General features: G+C 43.1%; 1 protein-coding gene across 1 annotated transcript in view; it reads right to left on the bottom strand.

Annotated features, from left to right (window-relative positions):
• EDARADD (EDAR associated death domain) overlaps window positions 1–24,263 on the bottom strand; it is an 80,388-nt gene that overhangs the window by 15,478 nt on the left and 40,647 nt on the right. The window contains exon 5 of the mRNA XM_045292765.1: window positions 16,110–16,155. Within this exon, the coding sequence (XP_045148700.1) occupies window positions 16,110–16,155 (46 nt within the window). The remainder of the gene's footprint in view (window positions 1–16,109; window positions 16,156–24,263) is intronic.

Raw genomic sequence — 24,263 nt, forward strand, 5'->3', positions numbered from 1 at the left:
ACAGAGTATGTGTTCTGTGCAGGTGGCCCATGGACACAGTCACTATGTGTGTTGTTAAAAGGGGTCCTTTAGAATGATTTCCCTCAGAAAAGTACAATTGCAAGAGCTTAGGAACCAGAAAAAAGAAATTATAAGAAGAAGGCTTCAAAAAGTTGCTGGAAAATACACAACCACTGTGGCACTACCTCAAACAACTGGGAATAGAAATTCCATATAATGCAACCATCCCTCTGCTGAGTACATATTCTAAAGTAAGACTCAGAACACAAAGAAGGAAGGCACATCCATGTTCATGGCAGCACGGTTCACAATAGCAAAGCAATGGAAGAAGCTAAAGGCCCATCAGTAGAAAAACGTATACAGAAACTTTGGTCTATACACACAATGGACTAGCATGTGTCACAAACCAACGGCAAACAATGGTGAAACCGTGAAAGCCCTTTATGACATAGATGGACATGGACAACATTATGATGATATAAATCAGGACCAATATTATATGAGACCACGGATCTATAAGGGGGAAACAAAAACAAGATACAGACTTTCACACCAAACAAAACTCTCTTTGGTGTTTGCCAAAGGGAGGAGCAGAAGGTAGAAAAAATAAATCAATAGCTAGATGTTTGATGGGTGTTGACTTGGATGAAGCGGAAGACAGTGATCCAAAAGAGGGAGAAAGGAAATCAAGGAGTTAGGGAGAGGTAAAGTGTTGGGTGGTTTGATTAAACGTTTAGGCTGCAGAATATAAAGTTAGTGATCTGAAATGTAACCCCCCATCTAAGTGACAACTTTTAAAGATGTTCCTGGGAAAGTTCCAGTATCTTTATTCTATTTTTCCATGATACGTTTGAAGCTCCCTAATATAATAAAGCACATAGATTTGTATCATTAAAGAAAAAAAGCAATGACGTTTCCTAAGTGGCATATCTATCCCTGCCCCACTCACTAATCTTTATCATCTTTTTCCCCCATATTAGATGGGAAACAACGGTTAAAAATATAGATATGTATCTTTAAAGAAGAGTTCAAGAATCAAAGGTTTTCATCAAAAGGGAATACCTCTGTAATTTGTAAGAAGGTTAAATGTCTCACTCAAGTTTGGGGCTGGCAGATTATAAAATACCACCCAGTTAACAGTTCATTGTGAATTGGAACAAGATTCAGCATTTGCCAAGGTCATTGTTAACTGAACCCAGAAAATGATTTGAGAATGTTGGTAGCAGATCACCGATAGACTAATGTCTCCGCTGCGGGTGAGATGCTGTGGCATGGAGTACACGCTGACTGTGGGGGGTAAGTATCACACAGCTGCTCCCCATCAAGGCATTCCAGGACAACTGTTGGGTCTCAAAGAGTTGATAATGATGCTTCCTGGGATAACTAGGTCTTGAGTTAGTTAAAAATAATTAAACAGTACATATTTCACTGGAGCAACTTTGGCTCTTGCAGGGTACTATGTTATAAAATCAAATATCTTCATCCTCTATGTCTATAAGTGATGAGATGTGGAATCAATAAAATACCCACAAGTGTCAAAGTAAGAGTCAAGTACTTCTTCAGCTATATTCTTCTAGGATGCAAGTGCTTGCCCTTTTTCTGTGCATGGCTTTTATTTTGGTTGGAAATAAGCCAGCGTATGGCTCTGAGAAACCACTGGGATAGCTGTACGGATGCATTCCGTGCTGGGACGTGATGAAGCATTGTTTTTATCTACTAAGAGACTGCCCCAAGGGCCTCTGGCGAGTGTTTGATCTCTTAACCAAATGCAGCATGATTTCATTTTCTCTTTCTAAAGCACCCTCTTAAGGAATCATTGAGTTGGAGGCAACACCGAGCAGTCTAACTGGCAAACTGCTTGGGTTGAGGCAAGTGAACCACGTTGGCTTCAGCTTTGTCACCAGACACCATTGGGGTGGTTTCTGCGATTCGCAGAACTTGTCTTGTCTACAGGAGAAAAGCCGCAGATACACTCAACAGAGGAGAACTTGATGAATTGGAGTCATATGATTCTGAACCACTGACACAAACATAGTATCAAAGTCGCATGTGCCTAATCTGAAAAATCTCACTTGATGTTCGTTTCAGTGGGGGAATGTAGTTTTGTATTAGACAAGTTTAAGTTATTTGAGATCTTCAGAAATTCATCTTCATACAGCTGGTGAGCTTTGAGAAAGGGTGTTGAAAACCCCGGCCTGCGTGTTCTATCTACGGTTGCCAGAAGGGGGTAAAAGCAGCAGCGTCTTTTATTGAGGAAATTTTTAAAAAATCCCTTTGGCCACTTTATGGTGATTTGGGTGAACGTTTACAGAGCACAGATGCATTTGTTGTTGCTGTTGTTGTTGTTACATTAGTTCAGTCCCCTCGATGCAATGGCACTATTTTCTAAATTCCTTCTTGGGCTCCATTTCCATTCTTCCTTCTTTTGTGCCTCTTTCCACCTCATGAGCTTTGCTTGTGGACAAATGCTAACCTTTCTGTCTTCTGTGGCTGATTAGGTTGAGGAGCGCATTCCTCTTGAGTGCTGCTGCTGCCTCCCCACATCAGCAGATTGCTCCCCTAAGCTAGACAGATGCACCCTAGTCTTAGGGGTTTTACCAGTCCCCCAGTCTAGTTTATTGTGTTTTGTTTTTAATGATTGGGGGTCTTGTTGTACATTTTCCTCCTCCTCTGTCCAGGATCTTCTCCTGTGATCCTGAATAGAGCAGTAGGTAGGGGTACCATCTGGTTTTTCTGACCTCAGCATACTGGAGGCTGTGGTTTGTGTGATCCATTAGTCCTTCAGACTAATTGCTTCCTTGATTCTGATTTCCTTCACTCTTCTTTGCTACTGTCCAATAGTTAGATCTTACATGGCTCCTTACAAGCTTTCAAGATCCCAGTTACTACTCACCAAAGTAGGAGACAAAGCACAGCTATTGTCTACCATGTTATACCAATCAATCTTGCTATACCCCAAGACTATAGTTCTAAGTTCTCAAGTCCAGTGACTCATTCCTTCCATGTGTTTGGTAATGGCTAAGATGCTTTCATACCTATGCCCCATCTTACATATCTACCTATGTATCCACTCACAAATTATTGCTTATTGTTACTGTCGTTGCGGGGTCCTTTATGTAATAGCATTTACCATTTTTACCTGTTATTCTCATGTACCTCCCAGTGTTTTCTTTTGCCTTAATTATTACATTGACCCAAGGGCCTATTGAATTTTCCTCCACCTAAGTTAATATGTGTCTATTCTCCAGTAACTAGATTCTACTCAGTAACTTTCCCTTCTTTCCCTGGTAAGTAGCCAAGAAGGTTCCCTACTATCTGTGAATCATTTCTTAACTTTTTATAGTAGTGCTCTCAGCTAATATCTGTCCTTTAGTGATTCACTTGTTTCCCTCAGTAGAATGTCCCTTAGGTTCATCATGTTATGAGGCGTGTTACAGATTCATTGTCATTCTTTAACATAACAGTGTGTATGCACCATAATTTATTCCCTTGATCCTATCCATGTTCCTCCTGAAGTGGTGCCCTGCCCCCACCCCTAGCCCAGATTGCTTATTGAAATCAGGTGTAGACTGGATTGCAGACAACTGAGGTTTTCAAATAACACGATCTATGCAAACCCTGGACTCTGAGTAAGGGCTCATCCAGGAAGCAAATACAGGTTTTGTGAAAGAGGTTTCGGCTACTCAGATACGACTATATTTGGAGGGGGGATGAGGAACACTTGAGCTTTGTTTCCGTTTAAGACCCTGTAACAATGAATCATGCAATGTGCGTGCTACACAGGAGATGCATTTGTGTTCCTGATAGGCAGCCTAGCGCCATGGATGGGAAGCACTCTGGCCAACCACCAGCGCTTGAACTCAACCGCCACCTGTGTGCACGGGTCATGTAAACACTTCTTGTCATTGTATCTGCCTACAGACTGCCCTGGAGATCAAATGAGTCACATTTGTTAAGGACTGAAAAGGCTTGTTGTTGGTGGTAGTTACTGTCTATTTTATTCCAATTCATCACAACCCTATGCGTACTAACCCAGTAGTTAGCAGCCCAATTCATAATCCAATACTTCATCAAGGGTCCTTGGAGTACTGGATGGGACCCTGGAAATTGATCAGGTATGACGAAAGGACGCATGGCCCCTATTCCCCTTATGTGTGTCTTATCACAGTGGTGTAGTAGCTGAAGTAAAAGCAGAGCCCCAACGTCTGTCTCTTTGAGCTATACTTTTTCCTTCATGGCTTCCTTAAACAATCTGGGTCACGGTGAGTCCTTCTCACTGCCCATCTAGTTGATTTGACTCATAGCAACCCTACAGGACAGGGTTTCTAAGAGTGTAACTCTTTACAGGAGTCGAAAACCTCATCTTTCGCTTGCTGAGCAACTGGTGGCTTCAAACTGCTGACCTTGTGGCTAGCAGCCCAGTGCATTGCAATGATGTTACCAGGGCTCTTACTTAATGAAAGTGAAGCACCTAGAATCTCACCATCCAGAGATCATTTATTTTACCACATTAGTATGCTTTCTTACCATCGTGTTTCTAACGGCAGAGAAGCTTAGGAACGGTGTGTTCTGATTTTAAGCCTGTTACCTGGAACAGTAGGGCTGATGATGGATTACAACTGTTCTTGGGAGTTTTACTGGACTCCTAACTTTCTTTAAAAAAATTTTTTTAAAGGAGGAAATAAAAGCCCAACGATTCACGTCATTCAAAAATGTTTTAAAAGATGTAGATGTTGGAGGGAGTCAACATGGTGTCCACGTAGAATCACCCACCCGGTGCTCCTGCTGCCAGACCAGAAAATTAAGAAGGACTTAAAAAAAAAGTGGTAATAAGGCCAATCCTGGGAGGCTAGGTGCTAAAAATAGACTCAGTGTACTAGGGTCTGGTTTAGACTTCCCCCTTTGATTTTCACCCCAAAAGCAATTCGAGAATCCACTGAAACGCTCTAAGTTCATTGCATCTTCCCGCGGGCTCCATTAACCCCTCACCAGGTCCGGAAGAACGGTGTATGCCACACCTTCCTGTATCCAAGTCCTGCAGTGAGCAGTAATTTCCCCAGACTGCTTCCTAAAAAGTGGTCATCAACCCAGGTTCACAGAGAGCCCCTGACAGCCAGCCACAAGACCTCACACTTAAGTGCCCTGCAGTCTAGGGCTGTGAAACTCCCCTCCCCAGCAAGGAACCAAGAGACTACATCGGCCACCCCATTCCTGCTTCTCCCCAGCTCCACACCTGCCAGCATGGGTAATGTTAGGTAATTAGACAATAATTTGCAGCTGTTGAAAAGCCCCTGTGATATTTACCTGGAAAAGATTCCATTTCCACAGAGCACAACTGGATAGAGGGAGTGACACAGGATGACAATCGGGGGTAAATTCAGATCCAGTGGGCCCCCAAACTCCCTCTGCTAAGCTGGTCCCCCCCCCTTCTGGGAGACAATAAAAGGAGGAAAAAATCTTTTCCTTATAAAAATGCTTTCAACTCCAGGCTGTGGTCCTTTGAGAAACTTTGAATGCAAGCTTGCAGAACTCTGTCCATTAGCATCCATGATCATATCAAGGTAGCAGAGCTAAACTCCAAGGGCACAGCCTAGGGTTCTTAACATAACGAAATGGGAAAGGCCAACAGGTCACACCACTCTTTCAAAATTGGACAGCCCAGACCAGACCCCAACTCCGCCCAGGGGCAAACCTGCACTCATCAACCTCAACAGTCCCTGAGGCCTCCCACAGCTGTCGACCACTGAGTCACTGCCGTACCCTGCCTACACAGCAGTCCAACCCACCACCATAGTAGGCCACAGGCAGCCCTGAGAAACACTCTTACAAGTCACACAGAGAAAGAGCTCAGGGCACCTTGGTCTCCCAGAAGCATGGTGCCCAGTTCTTCCAAAATTACATGCCAACAGCAGCATACCGTAACACCCTCAGCAAGAAAACAAAAAAGACAAAACACAACAGAGGAGTTAACGGCGTTCATAGAAGAGTCAGACATGAATCTACCACAAAAAGAAGTCTTCAGAAGGCTGCTTAGCGTAATACAGGAGATGAGGGAAGCAATGCAGAGTAAGGTCATAATAATAGAGGAGATGAATTCCACAATAGAAAGGATGAAGTCCATCCATGTACCCAAGGGAAGTACAGGAGCTAATGGATGAGTTAACAGAAGCTAAACACAAGAACATGGATCTCATGAACAGACTAGAAGAGGCAGAGAATCATATCAGTGGCCTGGAGGACAATCGGGCAGACTTCAACAAATGGGAAAAACAGTCAAATAAGGTAATCAAAGAGGCGGAAGAAAACCTGCGATCAATGACAGATGTTATGTAGAGGAACAATATTCGAATACTTGGTCAACCAGAACAAGACACAACCAAAAAGTCAACAGTTAAATTAGCAAGGGAATTTCTGGAAGCAAATTTCCCCAGATTAATGAATGAGAATCAGATACTCATAAAGGAAGCAGAGAGGACACCAATTAGACCAAACCCCAGGAAGGTCTCACCAAGGCATATAATAATTAAATTATCCAAAGACAGGAAAAAGAGAAAATGTTAAGAGCATCAAGAGAAAAATCATGGTCAAATACAATGGTGCCCAGGTAAGAATATGCTCAGACCTATCAATAGAAGCCATGAAGAGGAGGAGTGTGTGGAGTAACGGCTTCTGAAATCTGAAAGATGAGAATGCCTACCTGAGAATCCTCTACTCTGCCAAACTATCTATTAAGATAGAGAGTGAGGTAAGAGTCTTCAAGGACAAGGAGAAACTCAAAGAATATGCCATAAGACACCCACACTGCAGAAAATCCTTACCAATTCACTATGGTCAGAAGACCAACATTCACCAAGCACAAGCCAGAAACCACCATATAGCCCAAATCCACCCAGAAGCCAACACACTAATAACAATTACCTAGATAACTTAGCCTCAGAGGGAAAAGAAGGCCAGAATGAAGCTCCACACACAAACACAGCACAATGATATAAAAAAGGGAGATAAGAAAACACCCAACAATAAAGGCACAAGATGACAACAATGAATCCACAGACCATATTAATAACTCTGAATGTCAAGGGACTCAACTCATTCATGAAAAGACAAAGGATAGCAGACTGGCTCTGAAACATAGCCCATCAATATGTTGCCTGCAAGAGACATATCTTAAGCTCATAGACAAATATAGGCTAAGAATAAAAGGCTGGCAGAAAATATACCAGGCAAGCCTGTCTGACCACGAGGTGTAGAAGGGACCAGTTATCAGACATCAAAGAATGAAAAACCATATCAGTGGGTGCCCACCTTCCCGATGCAATCACTGAAGGCAAATGTGTGCATAAGCAAATGTGGTGAAGAAAGCTGATGATGCCTGGCTATCAAAAGATATAGCATCTGGGGTCTTAAAGCCTTGAAGATAAACAAGCAGCCATCTAGCTGAGAAGCAACAAAGCCCACATGGAAGAAGCATATCAGCCTATGTGACCACAAACTGTCAAAGGGATCGGGTATCAAGCATCAAAGAACAAAAAAAATCATATCATTGTAAATGAGGGTGAGTGCAGAGTGGAGACTCAAAGTCCATCTGTGGGCACTGGACACCCCCTTACTGAAGGGTTGTGGGGAGAAGATTAGCCAGTCAGGGTGCAGGGTAGCAACGATGAAACATATAACTTTCCTCTAGTTCTTAAATGAATGCTTCCTCCCCCCACTATCATGATCCCAATTCTACCTTATAAATCTGGCTAGACCAGAGGATGTACATTGGTACAGATAGCAACTGGGAACACAGGGAATCCAGGACAGATGACTCCTTCAGGACCGGTGGTGAGAGTGGCGATGCCTGAAGGGTGGAGGGAATGTGGGGTGGAAAGGGGGAACCTATTACAAGAATCTACGTATAGCCTCCTCCCTGGGGGATGGGCAGCAAAGAAGAGAACAGGGGAGACGTCAGACAGTGTAACATATGACAAAATAATAATTATTTATGAGTTATGAAGGGTTCGTGGGGTGGGGCGAGGAGCCGATATTAAGGGCTCAAGTAGAAGGCAAATGTTTTGAGAATTATGATGGCAACAAATGTACATATGTGCTTGACACAATGGATTATGATCATAATTACATGAGCCCCCAATAAAATGATTTTTTTTAAAAAGGCTGGCAGAAAACATACCAGGCAAACAGCACCTTAAAAAAAAAAAACAGGGTTGCAATCCTAATCTCTGACAAAACTGACCTCATGGTGCAAACCATAACAAGAGACAAGGAGGGGCACTATATTATGCTCAAAGGATAAGTAAACCAGGAAGCAGTGTGCATAATAAATATATACATACCTAACGAGAGAGCTGCAAAATTTGTCAAACAAATATTCAAAAGCTGAAAAAGCAACTCATAGCTTCAACAATCATAGTAGGTGACTCTAATGCATCACTGTCGGAGAAAGATCACTGGGAAAGAAGCTCAGCAAGGAGGCTACAGAGCTAAATGCTACAATTAAGCAATTGGACCTGATAGACATTTATAGAGTCTTCCATCCAAAAGCAAAAAAAAAAAAATCAAATTATTTTCAAGTGTACAGGCTCATTTTCCAAAATAGACCACATGCTGGGGCAAATTCCAGCCTAAGCAAATTCAAACACATAGAGATTATTCAGATGTCCTTCTCAGGTCACCACGCCTTAAAGCTGGAGATCAATAAAAGGATGGCCAGAAAAACAAGGGTAAACAACTAGAGGATGGATAATGATCTTCTGTGACATGAATGGGTACTGTCCCAGACTAGAGAGGAATTTGGGAAATTTCTAGAAACTAATGAGAATGAGAATACAATGTACCAAAACCTATGGGATACAACAAAAGCACTTATCAGAGGTGGCTTGATAGCAATAAGTGCATATATGAAAAAGGAAGAGGCACTTATGAATGATGCACTATCACAAAACCTCCAGCAACAAGAACAGAGTAACAGAACAACCCCTCCAGTAGCAAAAGAAGTAATAAAACTCCGGGCAGAGTTAAACCAGTGGGAAAATAAGAGAACAATGCCAAAAAAACCAAACCCAAAAACATACAGCAAAAAGCTGGTTCTTTGAAATGATCAACAGAATTGACAGATCGCTGGCAAGCCTAACCAAAGAAAGGAAGGAGCAAGCATCAATAGCCAGCATGACGGATGAAATAGGGGAAATCACAAGAGACATCAACAAGATTAAAAGGATAATTACAAAGTACTATGAAAGTCTGTATTCTAATGAATTCAACAATGTGGAAGACATGGAAAAATATTTGGAAAAACAATCCCTCCCTAGGTTATCCTAGATAGAAGTCAAGAATGTCAACAAAAGAAGAAATAGATATGCTTATCAAGAAACTACCAACAAAAAAAGGTCCCAGACCAGACGACTTGACAGAAAATTCTACCAAGAATTCAGGGAAGAGTTGACAGCAATCCTCCACAAATTATTCCAGAGTGTTAAAAAGGATGGCAAACTCCCAAACTCATTCTACAAAGTCAGTATAACTTTGATACCAAACAGGGCAAGGATCCCACAGGAATAGACAACTACAGACCAATATCTTTAATGAACACAGATGCAAAACTCCTTAAAAATATATTAGCCAATAGAATACAAAAGTATATAAAACATATCATCCACCATGATCAGGAAGGATTTATCCCAGGGATGCAAGATCAATATTATACACCTCATTGAGAAGAAAAAGTATAAGAATCACATGACAATATAGATAGACACAATAAAAGCATTTGACAACATCCAACACCCTTTACTAATTAAGACACTCAAGAAGATAAGGAGAATTCCTCAAGTTCATACAAGCTATCCACGAAAAGTCAACAGCTAACATCATAGTCAATGGAGAAAAGACAACAACAATCCCACTGAAAACGGGACCAGACAAAGATGCCCCTTGTCCCCACTTCTATTCAACATGGTACTGGAGGTCCTAGCTAACAACATAAGATAGCAGAAAGACATTAAAGGTATCCAACTGAGTGAGGAGGAGGTGAAACTATTGCTATTTGCAGACAACATGATCCTATACATTGAAAATCCCAAAAGCTCCCCAACAGCAGTACTGACAGCGATAGAGGAATAAAGAAGAGTAATAGGACACAAGATCAACAAAAAGAAGTCTATTGGTTTGCTGTACACATCGGACAAGACCATGGAAGAGGAGATCAAGAAGGCAGTACCCTGCAAAATAGCCAAGAACAAATAGAAATATCTGGGGATATATTTAACACAAAACCCCCATAAGACTTATACAAAGAAAACAATAGGACTCTGCTTCAGGAAACCAAAAGCAACCTCCACAAATGGAAGACTATCCCATGTTTGTGGATTGGAAGACTCAATATAGTAAAGATGTCAATCTCACTCAGGTGCCATATAAGTTTAATGCTATCCCGATTCAAATATCAACAACCTTCTTAAAAGAATTGGAAAAACTGATCATCAATTTCGTATGGAGAGGTAAGAAGGCCAGAATTAGCAGAGAACTTCTCAAGAAGAAAAGCTCTTTATCTGTCAGAGAGTTTGCTGTACCTGACCTTAAAGTCGGAGAGCTCACTTTACCTGACTTTAACAACTACTGCACAGTCACAGTGGTCAACACAGCGTGATACTGGAATCGTGTCAGATACGCGGACCAATGGAAAAGAACAGAAAACCCAGAAATAAATTCATCACCATATAGACAACTGATCTTCGACAAGGACCCCAAAAGCATCAAGTGGGAGGTGGATGCCCTCTTTAACAATTGGTGCTGGAAGAAATGGCTATCCTCCTGTAGAAAAATGAAACAAGATGTGTACTTCACCTCATGCACAAGAGCAAACTCAAGGTGGATCACAGACCTGGAAGTAGAACCCCAAACTATCACCCATCAACAAAGGAATTAGACAAACCTAAGAACCTTGGCTCAGGAAATACATAGGCTAACTGCAATAGGGAAGGATGGACACAGACACACGTGAACCTGAAATGGACAAGTGGGATATACTATGGATAAAACACCTGTGTGCATCAAAAGACTTCACCAAGAGGGTAGCAAGAGCACCCACAGACTGGGAGAGGATTTTTAGCAACGACACAACAGACAAAGGGCTTATTACTAAAATCCACAATACCCTCCTAGCCTGCAGAAAAAGGAAAACAGTTAACCACCTGACGAAGTGGCAAAAGACCTGAAAATAAGTTTCAGTAGGAAGGGGACCCAAATGGCCAAAAACAAAAACAAAAACAAAAAAACCCACCTGAGAAAATGCTCCTGATCATTAGCCATCAGAGAAACTCAAATGAAAATAACTATGAGATGCCCTTGAGGCGAGCCCAAATCAGATAATTAGAGAGCAACAAATGTTGGAGGAGAAGTGGCCACATAGGAATGCTCCTCCGCTGCTGGTGGTCATGTAGATACGTACAGCCTCTGTGGAAAGCGATCTGGTGATATTTAAAGCAAATGGAAATTGAGCTACCTTATGACTCAGCTACCGTTTACTCAGCATATACCCAGAAGAGGTAAGAAATAGACCACAGTCAGTTCTCTGCCCTCCAGTGTTTAGTGCGGCATAATTCACGATCGCAAAGAATTGGAAACAACCTAAATTTCCACGGGTAGATGAGTGGGTTAATAAACTCTGGCACATACACACAATGGAGTACTACGCATCACTAAAAAGCACTAACGAACACATGAAGGGCATCGTTTCATGGGGAGAGTTGGGGGAAATGATGCGAAGTTAGCCAATCACAAAAGAACAAGTACAGCATGGATCCCCAGAGGAAAGTATAATCAGCACAGTAGGCGTAGAAGAAAATCCACTTTTCTCACACTATACAGCATAGGCAGTAGGGAGAAGGGTGGACCAAACCCAAGGAGATACATGTTATTCCAACACAAAGAAGGGAAGAGAGAGGGAAGAAAGGGAGGAGGGAGAGATCATGGCACAGTTGGGGGAGGGGGGGGGAACAAGGCACTAACCCACCCAGGGGAAGAATACTGTTTATGTCTCCACAGAATTGGGAGTGTGCATACAGACCCCAGCACAGCACACCCAACCTGGAGGGCAATGTAACCAAGTGGAGCAATGCATGAAAGGATTGGGCTACAGGGCGGGCCCCAATCAGAACCAAACTGATCCCCCTCCCTTGAAGCATGTGCTGCAGAGAACAACATTAAGCCTACAGGGTGGGGAGAAGAGCCACACCCACACGAAAACAAACCGAGAAGGCAAAAGAGAAATGACAGTCTAGGCCCTAAATTGGCACACCAAGCCCAGAGGACTACTTCCCTGCACGGAGCTGCTAAGGCACAGAGAGCATTGTAGGGCAAACAACAGCTCAAGGCATGACGTCCCCTCACTGGATCATACCAAAACAGAGGACAATACTAAGGACACACAGCAGATCAGCAACAGGAGCAAAGCAAGGCCACAAAGCCAAAATAGGCTTTAAGCTAGGAGGGCAGCTCCTGGAATTCCCCAGGACCAGTGGGGGGACAGTCATAAAGGTCAGTGGACAGACCTGGCAGTATGGCTTTTTCCTTTCTTTCTTTCTTTCTTTGTCTTTTTTTTCTCCTTTTCAATATTTTGTTTTCTTTTTGTTTGGTCTCTGTTAGTGCTAGGTTGCCAACTTACGTAAGATAGGCATGGGAAGCAAGCTTGAGGAGAAAGTAATGGCACTGATGGTCTCGGAGGGTCTGGGGGGTAGAAGGAGGTGAAGGGGGAAGGAACGATGAACACATATCCTAAACAGGGGAACAATTAGGGAATTAAAATCAACAGGAGGACGTGGAGATCCTGGGGGTGTTGGAGCAACAGCAATCTAGCTGAGAGGAATTACTAAGAGGTGGAAGTAGGGTGAGCGTGATGGTGGGGCAGGAGGAAACAAAGGAATGATCTAGGAAGCAAAGCTATGGATAGAAGTATAAGCAAAGGTGTGTACACATGTAAATAAATTAGTTCATAAAAACAAAGGTATTTGACCTACATACATATATTTATATGGCAATACACTGAGGACAGACTTTGGGCCTCTGCTCATGCCCTCCCTCAATGCAAGATCACTTTGTTCTAACAACCTGGCATTCTGTGATGCTCACCATACCCGGCACAATCAACGAAGGCAAAATGAGTGCACAATCAAAAGTGGTGAAGAAAGTGGATGGTGCCAGGCTATCAAAAGATATAGCGCCTGCAGTCTTAAAGGCTTGAAGTTAAACAAGTGGCCATCTAGCAGAGAAACAACAAGCCCACATGGAAGAAGCACATCACCCTGTGCAATCATGAGGTGTTGCCGGGACTGGGGTAATAGGCATCAGAAGACCCAAAACAAACAAACAAACAAACAAAAAACCATATTGTTGAGAAAGAGGGGTTCGGGACAGAGACCCAAAGCCCATTTGTCAATAATGGAGCATCCCCTCACAGAGGGGTCACCAGGAAGGGGTGAGTCAATCAGGGTGCAGTAAAGCACCGATGAAACACAGAGTACCCCTCTGGTTCCTTGAGGCTCCTTCACCCCCCACTATCATGACCCCAGTACTGCCTTTCACTTCCTGTTAAGACCAGAGAATGTGCACAGATAAGAGATAAGAGGGCAAGACACACGAAATCCAGGAACAGGAATGGCAGTAGCAATACCAGAAGGGTAGGGGGAAGGTGAGGAGAGAAGGGAAAGAAGGGAGGAGGAGGAAGAGGGAATCGATTGCGATTATTGACACATAACCACACGTACACACACACCCCTTCAGGGGGATGAACAACAGAAACCGAGGAGAAGGGAGACAGGGGTCGGTGTAAGATATGAACATAATAATAATCTCTAATTCATCAAGGGGTCACGAGGGTGGGGGTGGGAAGGGAGGGAAAATAGAGGAGCTGATACCAAGGGTTCAAAAGATAGCAAATGTCTAGAAAATAATGATGGCAACATATGTACAAATATGCTTGAGTCAATTGATGTATGGATTGTTATAAGAGTCCCCAATAAATGATCTTTAAATTAAAAAAAGAGAGAAAATAAATAAAAGATGTAGATGTTGGCATTTTGTTGTTGCTGCTTAACTATTTATAAACTTGCACCCCTTACTCCATATTTTCCCAATGATTAATTAATGATTAATTAATAAAACATCTAAACTTGCCAAGATTTCTGGGTCTTATGAAACATTAAAAAAGAAGAGGAAGACCAATCTTTCATAGGATAATACATAGCTCTGTCTCAGGAGGAGGAGTCCGTCAATACAAATGGTTGGCATACTTGGCTGCTAACTGCAAGGACAGAGGTTTGAGTCCACCCGGAGGTATCTCAGAAGAAAGACATGGTGACCTGCTTCCAAAAAATCAATGATGAAAAACTCCGTGTGACACAATGCTACTCTGACACACATGAGGTTACCCTGAGTCAGAGTTGACTCAAGAGGTATATGAGCAAGTATCGGCTACTAAGGAGCCCTGGTGTAGAATGGTTATGAGTTGGGCATTTCTGTAACTTCCAATTATCCTAGATTCATATGTTGTACATTCCAAGTTCCAATTATTATTGATTTTTGCAACTGTTTCTTCTCATTTTAGTTGTGTTCCATCAGCACATGGAGGTCCCAAAGGCTGTACTCCATTCACCTAATTATGGTTGACTCTACTTTGGGAAGGCAGTTTTTCCTGAGTTATATTTTGAGAGCCTTCTGATCCAAAGGACTCATCTTCTGGCACTATCTCAAACAATGTTTAGCTTCTGTTCATTAGGCTTCCAGCATCTAACAATGCTTCGCTATGCATCAGGTTTTCAACAACTAATTATTCTGAAATAAACAGACACACATCTTTGTAGTGTGTTCTTAGTCTGGAAAATTTGCCGAAACCTGTTCACTTTGGGTGACCTTGTTGGGATTTGAAATACCAAAGATATAGCTTCCAGCCTAACAACAACACACAGGTCACCACGATACAACAAACTGGCAGACAAGCCTTGAAAAGAATGGGAATTCCAGAACACGTCATGGTGCTCATGTCCAGCTTGTACATGATCAAGAGGCAGTTGTGTGAACAGAACAAGGGATTTTAAACAATGGCTTACAATCAGGACAAGTGTGCATCAGGGTTGTATCCTCTTACCATACTTAGTCAATTTTTATGTTGAGCAAATAATTAGAGAAGATGGACTACATGAAGAAAATGCAGCATCAGAATAAGAGAAAGGCTTATTAACAGTTATCTTAAGTATGCACATGACACAACTTGTGATGCAGATCAAGAATCGCAGCCTTCAATATGGGTTACAACTTAATGTACAGAAAACAAAAATCTTCACTACTAGATCAATTGGTAACATCATGATCAGTGGTTCTCAACCGTCCTAATGCTGTGACCCTTTAATACAGTTCTTCATGTTGCGGTGACCCCCCAACCATAAAATTATTTTTATTGCTACTTCATCACTGTCATTTTGCTACTGTGAGGAATCGGGTGACCCATGTGAAAGGGTCATTCGACCCCCAAAGGAGTCGCGACCCACAGGTTGAGAACCGCTGATCATGATACAGGAGAAAAGATGGAAAATGGTAAGGATTTTGTCTTACTTGGATCCACAATCAATGCTCCTGGAAACAACAGTCAAGAGAGCAAACGAAAAATGTTGAAAAGCAAGGATGTTCATTTGAGGGTTAAAGGTGTGCCTGACCCAAGCCAGGGCATTTTCAATCGCCTCAGATGCAGGCGACAATTGGACATTGAATAAGGAAGACCAACGAAGAACGGATGTGTTTGAATTATGGTGCTGGCAAAAACGAGTCTGTATTGGAAAAAGGAGGCAAGACTTCATCTAACATACTTTGGACGTGTTGTCCGGAGAGATCAGTCCCTGGAGAAGGGCATCACACTTGGTAAAGTGTGGGGTGGCACAAAAGAGGAAGGCCCTAAACGAGACGGATTGACACATGGTTGCAATCATGGACTCAAACATAAGAACAATTGTGAGGGTGCTTCATTCTGTTGTACATAGGGAATTGATTCAATAGCATCTAACAACAACAACAACAACAATAATATGAAACCCCAGGTGCCATTTGAGCCAATCATTTACCTGAAAGGGGATATCCAGTACTGTCTGGATGGTCATTTTCTTCTTCCTGAAAGAGAAAAAGTTACCTTCATGAAAATAAGACTCACATGCTTTGACAGACATAATCAATTTTGCGAGCAAATGAAATATCTTCCAAGACCTAAGGAAAATGGGTCCTAAGAGCAGTAAGATAAAGGGTAGTGAATACGGGTCCCCTCTGGTCTAGTAAATTGCACCATGCGGGCGAGAGCTCTTCCATTTCCTCACTACGCTGTGTCCTACGTGCCCCAAACAGCGCCTGAGACACACAGACACCCAGTAAATACTTGTTGAATGAATTAGAAGACCGATTAGAAATATATCTAAGAAAATATATCCATGCATAAAATAGCGTGCTTTGGTTTTATTTTTGACACTATCATTTTTCTCATTTGATTCCCTGTTGCGTTGTTACTTCTCAGTCTATGTTATCATTCTTGTCTTTTTCCATTGTACTTTGTATAGATTACAAAGCAGCAAAAACAAATTGTTTAGATGTGTCCAGATTTCTTGGGAGGTAACAGGATTTCTGCCTCACAAACATCAGAGTAAGCCACCCGTCTCACTGAGATCATAGAAAAGTAGCATTTACTCTGATCTGCTTGGCGAGAGAGAGATTTCAATTAAGTCAGCTGAGATCATTGCAGTGTATGTCTCTATGTTATCTCCATCCTTACGCAACTAAAATCTTTCTCAGCAGCTATTGTACACTGTCTACCCGTGGGATTGCAGAACGATGCATTCAACTTGGGTCAAAAGCCTGGGGTTATGGTCCAGCTGCGGCAATAACCAGAGGCAGTCACTTAGCAGTGCTGGGTCTCAGAATCTGTACACTAAGGGCTTACTCGTTTAGCTGATCTTTCGGTTCCTCTGTATTTCCAGGTCTCAATTTCACCCTTAAAGGTGTGCTGACTCTACAGTTTTGCTGTGCTGTCAACAGTCCTTTCCTCTGAATCTCTGAGCAGCCTTTCTACTTACTTTAAGTTCATGAATGTCTATGTCTGGTTAACGTAGAAGATTCGTCTAATCATACGCCTAATTGTTTTGCACGCAGGAAGCAGCTCCTTTTTCTCGTAACTAATCTATAGAGTGCTTCTGAGTCTTCCTTCCTTGAATGAAGAACAACCTGCTCGCCGTAATCCATTCAACTCCTTCTCCTGTATTTGGAAGTCCCACTCCACACGTTCCTCCCTCCTGGAAGGGGGTTCATTTGCAGGGGGGTGTGCATGTGAGCGACGGAGTGAGGGTTAGCTTGTGTGTAAGATTAGAGGAAATTTCTGAAAGTACAGAAAAGAAAGAGCACCCTCTGCTCAGTGTTTTTCTTTCTCAAGGTCAGGGACACTGTTGACTGTGCAGCAGTTCGTGTGGAGACCTGCTTTTTTACCCCGGGGAGCTTTTGGCAGGATGAGGCAAGCATGCGCTTTTCTCAAAAGAGACAGGGCACCCTTACTGAGTTGAAAACTTGTACTGAAGAGACAGACACGGATACTTCAGGCAGTGCTGAGAGACAATGTTTGGACTTGACAGAACGTACCTATTGGGAAAGACTACATTCCATGGCATAATTGATCTGATTTCTCCCTATCTGAAGAATATTTTATCAAAGCCATCATCTGGTCAGCAGGATGCCTTTGATGTAGACAGGGGCCAAGACTCAGAATTACTTACGAAAGCGGATAAAAGATTAATATCTGTCATTTTGTCCTCGGCTCTGATGATTACATTGTGCAATTTTAACAGTTGGCTTTCTAAGCGGGAAATCAGGAAAGACTTATTTTTTGTGGTTGTTGTAGTCTGAGTGAAATCACCTTCATGCATTTACTTAAGAATACTGCAAAGAGTCCCTGGGTGATGCACATGGTTAACAAAGTTCAAGCCCACCCAGAGGTCCCTCAGAATAAAGGCCTCGTGATCTACTTCCAAAAATCAGCCACTGAAACACCTATAAAGCACAGTTCTACTTTGACATATGGGGGAGGTTGCCATGAGTTGTCGTGGACTGTCAGGAAACTTGAGGCATACAAAAGAGAAATACTTATAAGCTCTCATGTGGAAACCTGTATACAAAACCAAAATGGCCTAAACCCTTGGCCTTGAGGCCTGCCACCAGGGAACTAAAGATACACACCACTAAAACAAGGTCCTGTTAGAGATGTATGATAAAAATCAAAAGGGAGAGATCTTTTATCTCTCTCTGTCTCTCTCTCACACACACCCATGCACACATGCAGAAAGATAGGTTTCTTCCCATGGCCTTGCTGAGGGCTGGTGAGAAGGGACGTGGGAGGAAAAGGCGTTGGGCCATGGGTCCATGGAGCAAATTGGGAAGTGTGAAAGCAGAAGTCTCTTGTGTTGGTAGCCGGGCATTTTGTTTTAAGCAAAGGTAATGAGAAGGGAAAACAGACAGACGGGATTGGTCAAGCAGTGATGGGAAGCCTGAGGAGACCTGGAAGCTTGTCTGAGGATGTGCACTTCATCTCATCGACAAAGGAAATCACGAATGGGTTCTGGCTGGCCCACAGGACATCATCTGTCTAGGAAAGAATCGTGTGGCTCTAAGACGTAAAATAGGAGCGTCCAAGGACACCAGTTAGAAACTGTGACTGCCCCGCAGGCAAGGATGGATGAGAATGAAAGAAAGAGGGGACAAAGCCACCAGCACTGGAGGACAAGCAAAAGGAGTTTATAAGCAAGCAAGTTTTGCAGAGGTGATGCGTGAGATGATAAGGTCAGGTTTTCACACAAGGAGTTCAAGATGCCCAAGGGCTCTTTCAGTGGTCCTGGTATTTAGGAAAGGCCAAGGCAGAAGATATCCAATAGATGTGGAAACTTTTATGGGGAAAGAGATGGACAATGGAGGGCAACAGGGGAAGTCAAACATTGAGGAAACACTGTTACTGGGAGGGAAAAGAATGAGAATAAAAGGCATAAAAAGCGTAAGAGGAATCGTTACGAATCTGGCTAGACCAGAGGATGTACACTGGTACAGATAGGAACTAGAAATGCAGTAAATCCAGGGCGGATGATCCCTTCAGGACCAGTGGTGTGAGGGATGATACTGGGAGCGTAGAGGGAGAGTGGGTTGGAAAGGGGGAACCGATTACAAGGATCTACATGTGACCTCTTCCCTGGGGGTCAGACTACAGAAAAGTAGGAGAAGGGAGACGTCGGACAAAGCAAAATATGACAAAATAATAATTCATAAGTTATCAAGGGCTCATGAGGGAGGGGAGAGTGAGGAGGGAGGGGGGAAAATGAAGAGCTGATGCCAGGGGCTTAGGTGGAGAGCAAATGTTTTGAGAATGATGAAGGCAATGAATGTACAAATGTGCTTGACACAATTGATGTATGTATGGATTGTGATAAAAGTTGTATGAGCCTCTAATAAAACGATTAAAAAGAAAAGAAAAACAAGAGGCTATTGTACCAAAAGTTGCAGAAAGATCATGGGCTCTGAGGGTCAAGTCAAGATAAAATCTGGTAATGAGGAGGTGAAAGCACTTCTACCTTAATGGTGGAAGGAAGAGGTAGAGTAGGCCAAGTAGTATTGAGGAGGACTTGGGAAGTCAGGTGACACGCCTCCTCCCACCCGCCACCCCTGAACAATTGAGTGTGCGAGTGGTAGGAGTCCCACCTTCCACGAAGGACACCTGAGTTTGATTTCTAGCACCAACCCCATCTGTAATCAGATGCTGTAAGAATAAAGGGGTTTCGGTGCATGGGCTAGGGAGAGAGGGCCAGTAATCTACTGCTGAAAATATCAATGAAAACCTGATGGGTCCCACGGTCTGATCCTCAGTCCATTTTGTCGATGGAGCAGGACTGGGCAGCGTTCTGCTCCACCCAGGCACAGGCTTGCCAGGAGTTGGAGGTGCTTGATGACAGCTAACGGCAACAGAACGTGTGGTGATGTCTGCCTGGAATGCTGCTGGATATGCTTAAGAACATCCTAGAAGGGTCCTTCAGCTGTGGGCCCTATGCCAATCCTTAAGTCTGCAGACATTCCATGCTGGGGGAAACCACTATGCAGTCATGGTCTCTTCTGGTCATTCTGTAGTTTCCACCCTCATTGCCCTCCAGAGCTCCCTTTGGACCTATGGACCTTTGGATCCTTTTACCACTCAGAGGGCCCCTGTGACCATCCCTTGTCTCAAATCCTCTGAACTGTAGGCTCAGACGACAGATCCCTCACTTCCTGCTAGGTGTCTGGATTGGCCCTGCTTCTTCTTTTGGCGGTTATTCATCTTCAAGGCCCATCCTCCGCCTCCTGTAAGCCCCTGCTCCTCCACGATGGTCCTGTGTAGACCTCTTTATGGCACTTGCGACAGTGCCCGACGAAATCAGGGCCTTCATTATCCCACTATGCCTAGGACTGTTCAAAAAATGTCCAGTGAAACTGAATTCAGAATCATTGCAATGCAGGCTTTCAACACAATATCCTCGGCTCCTTGGCGCTTGGTCCTAGTCTTGCCTTCCAACCGTTCAACACCAAGCAGTGGTCTGAGAGAAACACTGGAGCAGAGAGGTCCAGCTGATGAACAATGCAGTGGGCAAAGGCGGAGGGAGTTCTAGGATGGTTCTAGAAGAAGCTGGTGGGGGAATTTCCAATTGGAGATTGTAGGCTTCACTCAGAATCTCAGGATGCAGTATATCAGTTGGGAATGGGGGCAGATTACATTTGGCACCTAGGAGGCTGTCAGTCAGAGCCAGTACCCGTCCTCAGGAGGGAATTGGTGGTGGAAATTCAAAATAGGCCTAGTTGTAGGAACTAGTTCAGCGGTCTGGGGGATCTGTGGTTTGGGCACGAGGTCCAGCCCTACGGCCCCCTGGGCCCCTGTCTTGGGGGCTGAGAGAAGGGAAGGCAGTCAACTTCACAAGCCAAGAGCTGCTCAAATACTTGCTACCCCTGTGAAAATAGATTCAGCTCAGATAGTGAGAGATAAAATAGATAACTGAGACCTCATACAAATGTGAAAGTTCTGTTTTGAATAAAGCCCATCTGTACAGGAATCATACATCTGATTGGGGTCGAATATAAAATATACATGCATGGATGTGTATATAGATATGGAGCCCTGGTAGCGTAGTGGTTACATGTTGGGCTGTGGTCTGCATGATTGGCAGTTCAAAACCACTAGTAGCTTCATGGGAGAAAGACTGGGCTATCGACTCCTGTAAGCATTTGTAGTCTCGGAAACCCACGGGGGTTGCTAGGAGTCAGCACTGACTCCATAGCAGTCAGTGAGATTGTATATATTTACATCACTTAACAACCAAAAGACAAACAAGCCAATCGAAGAAAGAACAATGGACTTTAACAAACTGATCACCAAAGTGGGAATTCACATGACAAGAAGCACATAACAAGATGCTCTGTGCCCCATTGAGTCAGCCCCTCCACTCATGGTGACTATGCAAAATGGGATCTCACGGTGATCCATAGGGCTTTTGTTGGTCGATTTTCAAAAGTAGATCACGAGGCTTTCCCCCCTTTGTTGCTGTGGTTATGGGCTCTGGAGTGGGCTCCGATCCACGGTGACCCCTATGCACCAAAGAACGAAGAACGGTGATGAGTCTTGAGCCACCCTGACAATGGTCTCTATGCCTGAGCCCAGTGATGTAGCCATTGTGTCAGTCCATGTCATTGACGGCCTTTCTGGGGATGGGAATGCAAAAGTTGGGAACAAAGAAGAAAAAACATAGTTGGAAAATATGGGCTTGGTGATAGAAATGAAGCTGGAGATCATGTGACCGAATTTTGGAAAACCAATGACTTGTTCATAGCAAATACCTTTTTTCAACATCACAAAGGGTGGCTAGGCACATGGACTTCCCCAGATGGAATCCACAGAAATCAAAGAGACTACATCTGTGGGAAGACACGAGGGAAAAGTTCAATATCAGCAGCTAAAAAGCACACCAGGGAACGACTGTGGGACAGACTATCCATTGCTCATATGTAAATTCAGGTTAAAGCTGAAAACAATGATAAGTCCACAGGAGCCAAAATATCACCTTGAGTCTATCCCACCTGAATTTTGAGAACCTCTCACGAAGCGATGTGACACACAGAACCCTAATGACAGAAGACCTGATGGGCTGTGGGAAGACATCAAGCTCATCACTCATGAAGAAAGTAAACGGTCATTAAAAAGACAGGAAAGAAAAAGGATCAAAGCGGATGTGAAAAGAGACCCCGGCACATGCTCTGAATCATAGAGTAGCTAAAGCAAATGCCAGAAAGGATGAAGTCAAGAAGCCGAACAGGACGTTTCAAAGGGCAGCTTGAGAAGACAAAGTAGAAGGTTACAATTAAATGTGCAGGGGCCTGGCATTAAAAAAATCAAAAGGGAAAAAGATGTTCAGCATATATGAGACCAGAAGAATCCAAGAAAAAACTCAAGCCTCAAATTGCAATCTTGAAAGGTTCTAGAGGCAAAATAATGAATGGTGCAGGAAGGATCAAGAGACAATGGCAAGAACACACAAGAGTCCCTGTACCAAAAAGAACTGGTTAACAGTCCACCCCATCCGGTGGTAGCATGTGAGCAAGAACCAATGATGCCAAAGGAAGAAGTGCAAACTACACTGAATGCATTAGCCAAAAACAAGGCTCCAGAAATTGACGGACTACCCATTAGGATGTTTCGCACAGCTACCGAAGCCCTGGACACACTCACTCGTCTGTGCCAGGAAAGTTGCTAGACAGCTAGTAAACATCTTTCTGGTAGTCTCTGCTTTTAGTCAAGATTCATCTGACATCAGCCACAATATCCCTTGCTCCACATTCTCTTCTGAATCCATCCGGAACTTCCGACAGTTCCTTGTCAATGTACTGCTGCAACTGTTGTTGGATGATCTTCAGCAACATTTTACTTGTATGCGATATCAATGATATTGTTCTACAGTTTGAGCATTCTGTTGGGTCACCTGTCTTTGGAATGGAAACAAATATGGATCTCTTCCAGTCAGTTGATCTGGCAGCTGTCTTCCAGATTTCCTGGCATGGATGTGTAAGCGCTTCCGGTGCCTCATCAGCCTGTTGAAACATTTTAATGTTCTTTCTTCTTTGTTTCTAACTTTTGCATTCCAATCACCCACAACTATCAATGAATCTTGATTATATGATTCATCTGACTGAAGTTGTTAGTAGAATTCTTCATTTCCTCATCAGATTTTTTTTTGTGTGTGGTGATGTTGGTGGTGGTGATGGTAGTGATTTGATGGCTAATGAAGGAGCCTTGGTAGTACATTGGATAAAGTGCTCCTAGCCACAAGGTCATTTGTTCAAACCCATCAACCATTCCACAGGAGAAAGATGAGACTGTCTGTTCCTGTAAAGATATACAGCTATAGAAACCCTATACGCGTCTAAATCAACTAGATGGTAATGAGTCTGGTTTGTGAATGGCTAAGGGGAAGAATTTCCTGGACTTAAAATTACCATGAAGGCTTTTAGCCTTCTCACATATCACTTGTCTCAGTTATGCTATCACCACGGAGTTGCTTCTGATTTATCAAAATTAACAGTAACTGTCAACCTCTTTGATTGTCTGGGTTCTTGGTTTCATGGTCAACGATTTCCCACCTTTCACTACATTAGTTGCTTTCATAACATTTTTTTAAATGTTGATAATGTCAACTTATCTATGCTGTATTCAGCAACCAAATCAGACAAGCGGTGGACCTCATTCGAATTTCACCATTTCTATCTTTCTTTAACCCTGTCGTGGTCATCACAGTTTTCCTCTCAGCCTTATCGCTGGTTTCACGCTCTCTCTTTGGAGCCATGGTTACAATACTTTATGAAAAGAAAGCGCAAAGAAAGCACAATGAGGACTGTTTTAATGCACTAACACTAGCACTCTATGTGGTGTGAGCCGGTGCAGTGCTTAGACTGAAGTGTCACCTCGCTGTGTCCAGGACCAGATGTGACTCATGCATCACACTCTTGGCCCATATAGTTTTGGGTTTTTTTTATGTAAGATTTCCAGTTGACTATCAAGCAAAGTTACAAACACCAAGCAGGGTTTTTGGTATTTTTTTTAACTTTGCTGTTCAAGTAGTGGCACGTTCCAGCTTGGAGCTGTTTAACAGCCGAGGTACCACTGTACATAGATAGTTACTTACTTAAAC

This window comes from Echinops telfairi, unplaced genomic scaffold, assembly GCF_000313985.2.
Source record: "Echinops telfairi isolate 266 unplaced genomic scaffold, ASM31398v2 ScPeMD7_655;HRSCAF=1070, whole genome shotgun sequence".
NCBI classification, from domain to species: Eukaryota; Metazoa; Chordata; class Mammalia; order Afrosoricida; family Tenrecidae; genus Echinops; species Echinops telfairi.